The sequence below is a fragment of the Platichthys flesus genome, chromosome 19 (assembly GCF_949316205.1).
Source record: "Platichthys flesus chromosome 19, fPlaFle2.1, whole genome shotgun sequence".
Lineage (NCBI taxonomy): Eukaryota > Metazoa > Chordata > Actinopteri > Pleuronectiformes > Pleuronectidae > Platichthys > Platichthys flesus.
The window spans coordinates 18,951,269-18,964,295 of NC_084963.1; the positions used below are offsets into that span (position 1 = coordinate 18,951,269).

Sequence of the window (13,027 nt, forward strand, 5' to 3'; positions counted from 1 at the left end):
GAAGAAAATGAAGCTCACTCACCTTCTGGAGGTACACCTGCTGCCAGTCAATGCCTTTGAAAAACTGATGCTCCTTCACCTCAGGGGCTCTGCATGTGTACATGTGTGATAGAGAGAAAGAGAGGGAGGGGGTTCAAAAATGTACATTAAAATGTGTACACTAGGTGGCAGTGTTTACCACATGACTTCCCCTCTGACAAATAGTAAATGGTTTTGTGTTTATATAGCGCTTTTCTCGTCTTGCCCAAGGACACTTAGGCATGCAGATGGGTCAGACTGGGGATCGAACTGCCGACCTTCAGGTTGGAGGATGATCACTTTACCCCTCAGCCACTCACACTCCTGCTATTTACCCAAATACCCAGTGCAGACAGTGATCCATCTCTCCGGTTTAGTCCTACGCTGATGCGAAATGACAGCGCTGATGAAATTAGATATGAGCTTGTCTTCTATAGGATGACTTGATGTCTTGTCTCTAGCTGATTTCACTGGGCTGTAAACCACACCACCCCACTGTTTTTGGCCTTAATGAGCACATCAAACTAAATCTGTCTGATTGATGAATTCATTCCCACCCCCGTGGATATGAACGCTGAGATGTGACCGGGCTTAATGTGAACTTTATCCTTGTGTGTGTGTTTGAGTGTGTGTCGTACCCTCGGCCCTGGCAGCCGAGCCTCTTGGACACATCCCTCTGCAGCAGCCCCTCCAGCAAATCTTTGAGCTCTGCAGTGAAAGAGTCTGGCAGCTCCACATTCTGTAGGAGAAAGAGGGAGAAATGAAGAGGGGGAGAGATTGAAAGTGAGGAATAGGGAGTTTGAAAATAGATCTATAGAAACATCTTTTGCATCTATTAATATGGATGGCACAGGCTTTCTTTCACACCCTGTCTACCATCAGTTAAAATACCTGTATGTGAAAGTATTAAAGAAGGCTCATGTTTATGGGATTTAATAATTATCTATACATATTGATTGTGCAGCATGAAGAGCTTATGTAAATAGATTTAGTTACACTACAACAATTGTCTGCAATGAAAATCTGATATATCATCAACATGAAATAACGTCACATTGAGTCTATGAGTAAGGTATGATTCTGAATTGCTGAGCGTATTAATAAGCAGGACAAAAGTACAATCTACAACACTGGCAAGCACCCCTCTCTCTCATCTCAGGCAGTGTATTTTCTTAAAGGGATAGTTCAACCAGAAATGAAACTTTTTGTACTCAGCCCTGTACCGATGGGGGGGTGGGTGAAGTGTATGAGTTCACAAAACACATGCCTCTATATTAAGTGTGTGGTGTCAACCAAGTGTCCGGAAGCCCCATACATTTATATTCGACTCGAAACAAGGTAATTTAAGTCTAAAAGTTCAACAGAAGTGGCTAAACTACCGGATGTTAGCATTTCCGACAGTCCCTGAATCCACCTCGTCTGAAGCTATGGGCAGACATGTAGTCTTAAAATACAGTGTACATGACCTCGTTTCGAGTCGAATATGAATGTTGGGGCATCCAGAGACTTGGATGACAAAACACAAGCAGTATGGAGGCATTTTATGTTTTTTTTCTACTGTTTTATTTCGTCTGAGGAAGGACTCGTCATTGACATTTATCGGATTGGATTCTTCTCGAACAAATTTTACCCCAGAGACTCCAGAAGTGTTTTGGCATAGGCGTAGGGGTTAGGAGATAATGAGTGAATTTTTCATTTTTGGATTAACTATCCCTTTAACCTCCCTCCCTCCCTCAGCTCTCCAGTAACCCCTGGTAAGACAATTCACAGTCAGAAAAACTCTAGTACAGCACTAGGCCGCCTCCACCCTTTTATTTCATTCTATTTTATTTTTTTCGCTGACAGACTTTACACAGCAGTTGGCGGAGATGTCTCAGAGTTCAGATGTGCCATCTATCAGGATCTGCTCCATCCCTCCTCCTATCCATCTCTTCCTGTCCTTCAGCTCAGTTCTCAGCCTTTTCACTTCTGTCTGCTTCTATCTTGTTTATGTAATGAGACAATTCATCATGTTTAATAAACAGTAAGACATAAAGAGCAGTATTTTTAGCCTGGTCGGGGCTTGATCATTGTAACTGTCTCTCTCCCTCACATATGCACACACGCTGACAAGGATTAAGGGGATAAATCAGAGTAAGTGGCTGGATTAAAATCATAATCTGAATTTACTGTGATATGAAAGATCATACTTTCTCTGTCTGGAGGTTCTGCTGAACCTGCTCCTGTATGTGCATGTGTGTTAGTGTGTTTGTGGATGGGGGCGCAGGGTGCAGCTATCCCCTCTCAGTTGTTCCATGTCCTGACGAAACCCATTAACGGTCACAGATTCTTGACACCGTCCACTGTAATGGACGAGTGCTGCTGGCGCGCAGAGTGAAGAGGAGCAAAGCTGTGGTGAAAATTCACTGTTCAGTTTGTGTTTGTGAATGTGTCTGTGCTCCAACATGAGTCGCCTTTTCACAACTCCAGCTTGGATTTGAAGAGGAAAGAAATGGGGTGGGCGAGAGCAGATATGTCACTGGGTGGGCTCAATGAATACTATTCATCCCATGTGTTTGCCCAATCTGACCAATGACATTAAGAATCTCAACAGTATATTCTTTAAACAGAGATAAGGAGCTAAACGCAGTTTGTACTGGAGTACTGTCATCTTCTAATAAGAAAACAAAGACACACACAAACTTTTTTCCCCCCTGATCCAAGTTTTTTAAAAATGACTCTCTTCCCATAACCATTCTGACCCCATACTTAACTGACCTTACTTAAATGACGATTATATTAAGTGTTACTTAAACACAGTTGGTGTAGACTTATTAATCTCACACACTATATTTATACAAACTTCTTGTTTCAAATACTGAAGTTTCTGCTTCAAAAACATAAAGTCTTTGAGTTTCATTTATTGATGTGATAGTAATGAGAGTTCAGTTTGGAGAATATCTCCCATACTCGACACTAAGATGTCTCACTATGCTGGATTTGTTGGAGCTGCAAAAGCACTTGCACACAGTGTTGTTACAGAGTGACAGTTCTCCTCTTGCAAACTATCTTTGACAAGTCCTTAGAGTAATTTGCGGAGAGACACAAAATCCGACAACATACGAGTTAAACTCAGACCTGTCGACAGCTTACTAAGTTAGAGATGTGAGGCAGTAGTTCCGTGTTTGTTTGTTTTTTACACAGCACTGTTAATGCTCTCTGATGATCAATTCCGCGGGAGCGCAGTTAACCTGAACATTGGCTGACAGCCCCAGATAATCACATCCAAGAGTCAACAAATTGCTGCAAATGTTTGCTCATAATTAGGGCTTGGTATGGAACTTCTTCGGTATATGGACTGACGTGTCTGTGGCATCGGGTGTTGATCTACACGTTTTCTCAGCCCAAGTTGATAAACGTTGCATATGTACCTCGTAGGCAAAACATTGAGAGTAAATTTGCCATCATTCATTACTATGTATGATTTTATATTTGGAAAAAAGAGGCTATGAAAAACACTTGCCACAGTTTACTTTAAATCATTCAGTAAAGAAAGTGGTGAATCTGGATGAATCCTTTTGCTCAGCTTTTTGCAAAGGGCGTGTTGTAATTAAAACCTATAAAGCCACTTTATCTGGACATGCTTCAACACAATAATTAACAATGTTAATTCTTCCACAAATTCTATTCTTCCTGTCAGACACTTTACTGAAACGTCACATCTCCTTGTTTGTGGCGTGCTGCCCCAAGGTCTCCCCATCACATTTAAGTATGTTGCATACGAGACCAGTTTATAACACCAAATTTATAAACTGAGACTGCACAGTAAAGCTGAAACATCCTAGTAAACGATCAAGGCACATTTCTGAGCGGATGGGGACTTGAAACTTAATTAAAAACACACAAAGTCAAAACTGATGAGAACAAATTCATTATGCAGCCACTTTATTCGTTCTTTTTTAAACAATGCCTGGACCACAGTTCCCTGACTCCCTGAGCAAACCGGTGCTGAATGTGGCTACAAATCCGTTTGACCCAGGGAGTGTACTTTAGCTGTTCCAGCTTGGCTGATAGATCAGTTTATCTAAGCCGAGTATCTGTCATATGCTTCATCTCCTGTGTCTTCCCATGACACAGGAAAGTAAACAGACGGCCGGGTGTTGAATGGTAGCAGGCAGACACACTAAAGGATGACCCAAAAATGTGCACAACAATGGCATTCATCTCTGTCAAAGGATGTGAAGCTCGAACGGATAAAGAGTGCCACCAGAATGTGGCTCACACTGACACAACTGTGTCTGGTAAGTAGCGTGCATTAGGTATCCTTATAGTGTTTGTTCACACACAATACAGTATGCATAAGGATTTAACATCTGTGTGCATTTTGTATTACTGTAAAGTAAACAAAGGCCAAACCCATATGTTCAGGGCTAAGTAAAGACTCTTATGTGCTTTAAAGTGTGTTTACTCATAGACTCCTTGCAACAGATGTATCCGCCATTGTGTACACCTTGTGTCAGTGCTGTACCACTGACTCGTAGCAAACATGTTGCATGTAGATGTGTCTTACCATGGTGAGGGTCATGCGGTCAATCTCATGCTTGTCTTTGGTCTTGTGCTGTCTGAATGGACTGTGCCTGAGCAGGAGAGGGAGGAGAGAGAAATAGACAGATATTGACACTCGACCACACACTGTAGATGATGGGGAAGGGGAGGGTGAGGATGAGGTGAGGTGAAGAAGGAAATTATGAGGAGGGATGGGAGCTGGACGTGCAGCACAGCAAGAGGAAATTTAAATCACCCACTCGCTGCAATCAGCCAATTAGCCATCTAAGGGTCAAAATGCTGACTGGGAGCTTAGAGGGCAGATTTGGGAAACTGCAGAAACCGCTTTTAATTTAGAGTCCAACAAAATTGGGAGGGATTTGTCTCTTCACTGCTCAATGCTCATCTACTCTGCAGGTTGAGTAGTTGCCTCATATTCAACATGACAGTCTGTACACATGTTGTCACCACGACTGCGTCACAACTGTGCAAGATGCATTCACAACATTTAAAGGTGTGTTATTGAAAACCCACTGAAGATGGTTGTGGTCCAAACCAATAATACCAAGTACTGATGTAGTGATGACCACCAAGTACTTGTGTAATGATGCATTGAGTACTGAAGAGTACTCCTACGTTGGTGCATGGGTTGATGGCATCACAGCTGGTGTGGTCCCAGCGCCAGATCTAGGATTTTTCTAAATCAGGGGCGATTAAGAGTCACAATATACACAGAATAATAGTATGTCTAACATCTAAAATGTTAACTTTTTTCAGGACATTTAGTAATTCAAAAAGCTTAGAAAATCTAAATTCTTCAAAAATGTTCATATTTATAGATACTATTATAAAGTAAGTGACACGTTAATTTAATAAAAAACACTACTGAAAGGAAAGGGACATACAATCATATTTAGCTGGGACACTGCCCCACCTGTGCCTACTTTTATTATAAAGCCCAAGGAGATGTATCACTAACTGAATCAAAGTCTGACAGAAGTGTAAAGTTGCCATGAAGTATATTAGTCTTGAACCAGGTTTCAAGGAGCCTCTTTTCCACTTTTCCCTGAATGGAGCTTGGGAAGTTACATTGAAAAGTCTTCCTTTGTGTTTGAATATGACTCAGTTTTGGCTCCAGGGAGGTTCAAAATTAATGTAATGTGAAGGTTTTAAAATAAATGAATTGCCTCCATGAGCTGTGTCAAAGCCACCGATTCAGCTCTAATTATAATAATAATAATATTTTAACAACAGATATTCAGTTGATTTTTACCAAGATTTACCAACGTGGCATGAATCGGATGGCCTGCAACAATACCAACATGTCACATTTTATTATTCTCATATTAAGGGTTATAACCCTAACCCTATCCTTTCAAGGCTGTAGTCATGAAGTGAACATTGGTGGGGGAACAACATCTCAAACTCATTATTAACCCACCTATGATAAAGCAACTGCAAACCAGCACTAACACCAGCCTGGAACTGGAACCTTGTTCACGTTGGTGGAAAAGGGATATTGGACAAACCCCATGCAGCGCTGCTAGGTACAGTATACGAGCTGCACTACACCATCATTATTTAGCTTGTTGTCATAACATAACAGTTTAACTATTGTTATTTATCAGCCAGTTTACTATTCAGTTCATTGGGGGGACAATTTGACCATATTTAAACATGGGGGGAGGGCTGCATGACTACAGCCCTTTCTTTTAGCTTTCACAGCACATTAGCACTTCCTGCATGTGTGCTCCAGGATTGTGTTGTAATTTTTTGTCTAAATGCTGAAAAATCGATTTCAGGAGCAGAGCAGCGACATTGGAGATTTTTTTACAGGCAATCAAGAGAAGACTCCTTCAGGGGCCCATATATAACAAATGTATGAGCCTCTGCATCCAAGACACAGAGAGAACCATACGCCGCTCTAAAGCGGGAGACGGTAGTTAAGTTGATCAATACATCAAAATCCCAACTTGAGGGTTGTAATCAGACAAATTATTCCAGGATCCATATAGTTGTGTGTGATAAAGCATGGAGAGTTTAAAGAGTATTCAAAGGTTTCTGACTGGAATGTTGAGTTTTGTTGATAAAGATTCATTTTCAAGCAGTTACTCCAACAGGCCATCATACTCAGATTCATGAGGGAGCAAAATATCAGACCTATCAGATCCTTTTGATGGGTAAATCTTTTTTTATTTCACCATATTGGAAGGTGCCACATCTCATTGCTGAGGAGATGCATATTTTTTTTAATTATTTATTATAATATATATTATAATACCCATTATATATTGTATTATACTATATTATTGGTTATATGTAACTTATTTATCTTGTTAAATTTGAATGTTATTGTTATCATTATTGTTCTTTATTTAATTATTTTGTTGTTTTGGTAATATAAATTATTCCTATTATATTATATTATTACTACCACAGTACAGTACAACACCACATCCTTTCGTCTTTCTACTCCACATCACTCTACTTCAGACCACAACTTGTCCAAGCCAATTAAATATGGACATATTCTAAGGACCTATGCAGACATCGCTCGCTCACATTGCAAGCACACACACTCACACAGCACACGCATGTTTCCATTTCACAAAAGAAAATTGTTGTGAATTGTGAACTTGGATCGGAAAATTGTGTCAATTGTTTTACAGACCTCCAAAATAGCCGATATGCAGTGTATGGAAAAATTACCTGCGTTGTTTGGACAAGCTCAGTTCTGCAGCCTACTCGATCTCACAACGGGCATTGGTGTGTTAGAAAGCAGGCTCAAACTCATGGGTGCTAGTGCCTGTTGCACTGTAAGGAATCATTTCAAAGTGACACAGAGACATTGGAATAGCTGAATTTCCTGGAGTAAAGGACTAAAATTACTAAAATTAAGCTCGTCATTGTGAACCTTTCTTGCTCTTCTGTGACAGGTTAGGTTAGAGGTTCAAATGTGAGGAAGCTACTCACTGCTTGTTACCATTACATCTGCATCTAACAATCCAGATCAAGTGTCAGTACTAATTTAGGGTTATTCTGCTATGCACATTCTGTGGAATGTTTTGATTCTAACAGTACAACACAATTAGTTGACTGTGTATCTGTTAACTTAACATTGTAACAGTCTGTCATAGATTTATGGTGCATTTTTCAAACAGATTTCTTGATTTAGTCTTTAATCATATACTGGTCCATATACCACCTTAGAACAAAAAATGTCCTGCAGCCAAACCTACTTGCCAACCCCTGATATACATAATACTATACTATGATGTACGTATTATTATAACATGACATCAATTAACCATTTTTAAATGTCACAGTTATCACCAACACTGGTGCAAGACCACACCACTACTTGATTTGTGGATGGTAAAATGTGTGTGCACAGATCACCTGATACGCTCGAAGGGAACCAGTTACGTTTGTGTGTGGCATTTATCGACTCTTCACCTGCTCTTCACTTCTCCAACTCCACACGGATCCACAAATGTATGCTGCCTTTAAGTGCTGGTGGATACCTGGGATATCTGTACTTTCAGTAAATTCATGTGTAATTCAAAAGTGGCAAAGATAATATAAAAAAGAAAAGGATAGATAATTACCCCTGGAATGGACGTTTATAAACTACAAGCCTTTATATGTAAATATGTTTAGATATATACATATGGTTTAAATGAGCTTATGCTTGGTCATGGTGTGCGTAGAAAACCTGAGCCTAACCTATAACCACTGTTTGTGTCGGAGTCTGTTGTACAGTCAAAGTGCGTCTTCCTGCCGTTAGAATTGTGTTGAAACAAACCAACCTTTCAGTGAAGACCAAAACAGTGTTCAAACATCAATGGAAAGACACGTCACATGCTTTTTCTCCTTGCTCAGACCTGCCAACAAGCCTTCTCTCTCTATCTCTCACTCTCTCTCTCTGAAACCCCCCCCCCTTTTACCTGATTTCTGACCTACTGGGCTTGGACCTCTGGCATTTACACACTCGAGATCAAACAAGCACACACATACACACACAGACTCACACAAAGTCAACATCAAACACACACCAAACAGACGACGAGCGGGCGAGAGATGCAGAGAGCAGGGAGAGCAGATTCAAAGAGTTCTACTCATAGTGGCAGAAGAGGTTTGAAAGCTGTACATGAAGTCAGGATGTGGTGGGAGTAAAGAGCAGAGAGTAGAAACAGAAGATGAAAGATGAAAGGAGAGCAGAGAGAGAAGATGCAATATTTACCCTCGGAGGAGTTTGAAGAGCATGCAGCCTAAGGAGAACCAGTCGGCGCTGCTGTCGTACGCCGTCCCCTTCTGAAGAACCTCTGGAGCCATGTAACCATGAGTACCGCTGCAGCAAACACACAACAGGTTCATGTCAAACACACGCTCATTACTTTTTACAACTGCGAGAGCAGAATCACACACGACAGTCTCATTTAGACAGACTTCATATTAGAGGGGAAGGAGGGTGGTAATCAAACATTTCCCCGGCCCCTCGTAATGAAAGTTGTTGTTGTGGATGGTGTTTCTGCTACCGGCAAATTACGGCAGCTGGATTTGTGAGACACCACAATTTGCAGGAAAGCATGTAACCATCGACCCACAAGCTTTTCACTCAACTAAAATAGAAGTGTATGATCTGGAAACTGGGAAAGGAGAAAAAATGTAGTAAAAAAAGTGCTGTCAAAGCAGAAGCTACTTCTTTTTCCTAACAAAATGGTTGAACACACATGATGACGCAATGAGTGCTGAGCCAACATTAATCACTTGATCTGGCCAAAGAAATACCACTTCTTTTTTTTGGTTTGGTTTAGAACTACTTTATTGTAGATGTGTCTTACCGACTTTAAAGTATATTATAATCATAAATCATTAAGTGTATTTCTTATCTAGGGTAAGCTGAATTTGTGGTATTCTAACAATATAAAACTAACCCGAACAAACTTTTTTTAGGGATAAAATTCTCATTTTCTTTGTAACCCTAAAGCCTCTCCATGCCCTCCTACATCAGGCTTCTTTGAGAAGGTGGGAGCCGATCAGTCAGGCATTGGTTTATGGTGACTTCTAAAATTGCTATTACTTGCTGAGAAATATCTGTGACCTTGTCACGGACACGGTTAGTCACAAACTTTGGGTCATTGTTTTCATGAGATAAGAGAATGATAAGATTGTTTGAAGATTAGAGCTCCCTGCTTGACTATTAATCACTTCATGTCAAGGAGTTGACTTTTGATGTGTATCAGATCAGAAACCCTACTGTTTTGTACGGGCTAACAGAACAGTTGTGAAAGATCTATGCGGTTTGAAAAATGATATTCTACTTCTCCCACTGCACTCTACTGAGCAGATAGAAACAGTGCCATGTATAATATTTATTAATTTGGATTTATAACCAAAACAGGCATATGTGGTTTAGAAGTCATTAAAATCACTGACTGGTGCAGGTATTTTTAAATCATCCCGCCGAGAGATAGAAATCCTGTGAGAATGTTTTTCAACTCAAGCTTTTATCCAGTTGTATTTCCGTTAACCACTCACTATGCTGTCTTTGTTGGTTTTTACTTAGCCAAAAAAGTCTCCATATCACCGCAGTGTGTGATTTCAAATAAGATTGTGTCATTCTGGATTCACTAACATTCCCACCTTGAACCTTTTGTTTAACAGAAGCTTCAGGAGCACTTACACACTGGCGTGGGGTTTCCTCTTGGAGAAGTCGCAGGCCAGGCCGAGGTCGGAGATACGAACATGGCCGTGTTCATCCAGTAGAATATTGGCTGGCTGGGAGAGGGGACAAAGACACATTGTCACAGAGGGACTGACAGGGTGATAGCGATGGAGAAAGCAAGAGAAAAGATCTCAGGGATAGAAAACAATGTTTGAGTCACAATTTAAGTTACAATTTCCGCTCAACAGGAGAAAAGTCTGTGTGGATACAAGTAATAAAGGAAAGCCCCCCTTTCCTGGTTATCCTCTGCTGTTTGGCAAAACTGTGCCTCACTCACTCTCCTTCCAACACTCAGTCTCTTAATATTATCTGCATTGTTCTGCACTGTTTATTAAAGCCCTAAAACTGTTCCCTGACTTCCAGCAAAATATATCTATTATTATGGCAACTAGTCTAAACAGGGGACTTGGAGGAAAAACAGAGGACAGTTGAAAACATGGCTGATCTAAATCTATGGCTTTGAAACAGTACGTGTGGGGGGTGTCGGGGGGCAGGATCAGTGGACTGGGATGTTCAGAGTTATACTCCATTTAACTTGTCATGCTTCTCTCCGTCATGATTTACAACATTCTCTATAACACAACTACGACATAGCATCTCTCCTGAGCAGGGCTGCAACTGATGATCGCTCTCAGCTCCAAGTCCATAGGTTCCTACTGCAGATGTAAATGTTCTAAACAGGAGCTCAATGTAGTTATTGGCAAACAGTCATAACTGATTAGTTAATTTATTTGGAAATTATCATCAATCTACTAAGTCTTAGTTTAAAGATGTATTGTGTGCATGTGTCTGTGTCAGCATCAACAGTGAATGGGGGGCGAGAGAGAAAACATGGGCAAGAAGAGTAGTCAGGAGGAACTGAATTTATTAATGGGCACACGTGTATATATATTTATATTTATATATATATATATATGTCTATATATATATATATATAAATATAAATATATATATATAGAGTTGAATGAATTCTTGAGGAGGTAGACCATAATAAAGCATAACAGCTAAATAAAATGTCTATCGCCACCAAAGATTGGCCTAAAAAAAGCACAAAACAATACAACAACAACCAAAGATGGACCAAGCCAAGCCAGATATATTCATCCATCTAGACCCTTGTCCCTGTGGTGAAAACAGTTACTGATTTACTGCAAAATGTCATAACTCAGGGGGAACGTTCCTGCAATAAAAATATAGCTTCATAAAAAAGACAATAAGAGTGAGAGATTTACCTTCAGGTCTCTGTAGACAACGAATCGGTTGTGCATGTGTTCAAGACCCAGGATGATTTCAGCCGCGTAGAAACGCATCTCTTTCTCACTGAACACGCCGTGCTGAGACAGATGGTAGTGCAGGTCGCCCCCTAAACACAAACACAGGCAGGAAGAGAGTCATACACAAGAAGGTGCGTGAGCATGACCTCATAACAACTCATGTCCCAATCGATATCTGTCAATAAGTTGTGGTAATCTTCACAGGGGAGAATGTTAGAACCACTCAGAAGCCATCTATGACTCTTCTCTCCAACCCAAGGGTCTCAGCTTTAACATGTATCGACTTACTGTACTCGTAGCACGACTGCACACTGAAAGATGTTGAGCTTAGACTTGAGGTGAGTCATGCTTTGATATCGAGACTGTCTAGGAACGCTGAGTGGAGCCTCTGATGAAGCGAAGAAGCTGTTGGGTCAGCGACAAGATGAGTAATCCAATCTTTCCTTTTCATTTTTTTGGGGCATTTGTGTCTTTACTTGACAGGAACAGTGAGGACAGACAGGAAATGGGGAAAAGAGAGAGGGGGAATCATAGATATATATAAAGTCTAGATGTCTCGGCCAACAGAGTCGAACGTCCGCATATGGCGGCCATCTTGCCACAGGCAGCTCACCCACCCATAACATTGTGTTGTAGTGGTACGTACTTTTTAAATAACCAGAACTTGCTAAATTCTCAACCGATTTTTAAACGGTCGGTTTGTTACAAAAGTCAGAGATGTAGTTATGACACTGCATACTTATGAATAATAATGTTATTTTCTAAAAAATAGAATAATGTTCTGTATAGGTACAAGATTTCCCTTTACAAATATACATCAAGATTGTTTTTTAATTTTTTTAATTTAGAAAGTACATGTACCACTACTAACACAATGTTATGGGTGGGCGAGCTGCCTGTGGCAAGATGGCCGCCATGTGCGGAAGTTTGACTCCGTTGACCGGATACGCGGATGAGACATCTAGCCTTTATATATATATATATCTATGGGGGGAATGACATGCAGTAAGAGCACTGGTCAAACCAGGCATCTGTGTCTGTGACGTTAGAGCCCTCACCGTTCCACTGTCAGATCATCCAGTGATTAAAACTCAGTCACAGAACAGACTGGGTGGGGCCAGAGTTTAATGAAGACACGTGCATGTGTTCCTGTACTCATACCTTGTGAGGACCACTTTAAGCATAGACCCTACAGAGTGAGGATATTTTGGCCTGTCCTCACTTCTTCACGGGGTTGCTTGAGGTGTAAAGGGGTTTTAGGGTTAGAATAAGGTTTAGATTAAGGCCTTTAGTCTAGAGGGTTAGGGTAAGTGGCTAGGGAATTATTTATGCCAATGAGTATCCTCACTAAGCCAGATGTACAAAACTTGCATTTGTGTGTGTGTGTGTCACCTTACCGTTCATGAGGTCCAGGATGAAGCACAGCTTGTCAGGGGTGTGAAAGGCGTACGTCATACATACGATGAATGGGCAGTCCTAAGGA

General features: G+C 40.7%; 1 protein-coding gene across 1 annotated transcript in view; it reads right to left on the minus strand.

Annotated features, from left to right (window-relative positions):
• The window catches only part of grk3 (G protein-coupled receptor kinase 3), a 60,222-nt gene that overhangs the window by 10,905 nt on the left and 36,290 nt on the right, over positions 1 to 13,027 (minus strand). Inside the window, exons 10-16 of the mRNA XM_062412445.1 lie at positions 12,942 to 13,020; positions 11,503 to 11,633; positions 10,229 to 10,323; positions 8,786 to 8,893; positions 4,568 to 4,634; positions 657 to 757; positions 23 to 89 (exon numbers count right to left, since the gene is read on the minus strand). Of these exons, the coding sequence (XP_062268429.1) occupies positions 23 to 89; positions 657 to 757; positions 4,568 to 4,634; positions 8,786 to 8,893; positions 10,229 to 10,323; positions 11,503 to 11,633; positions 12,942 to 13,020 (648 nt within the window). The remainder of the gene's footprint in view (positions 1 to 22; positions 90 to 656; positions 758 to 4,567; positions 4,635 to 8,785; positions 8,894 to 10,228; positions 10,324 to 11,502; positions 11,634 to 12,941; positions 13,021 to 13,027) is intronic.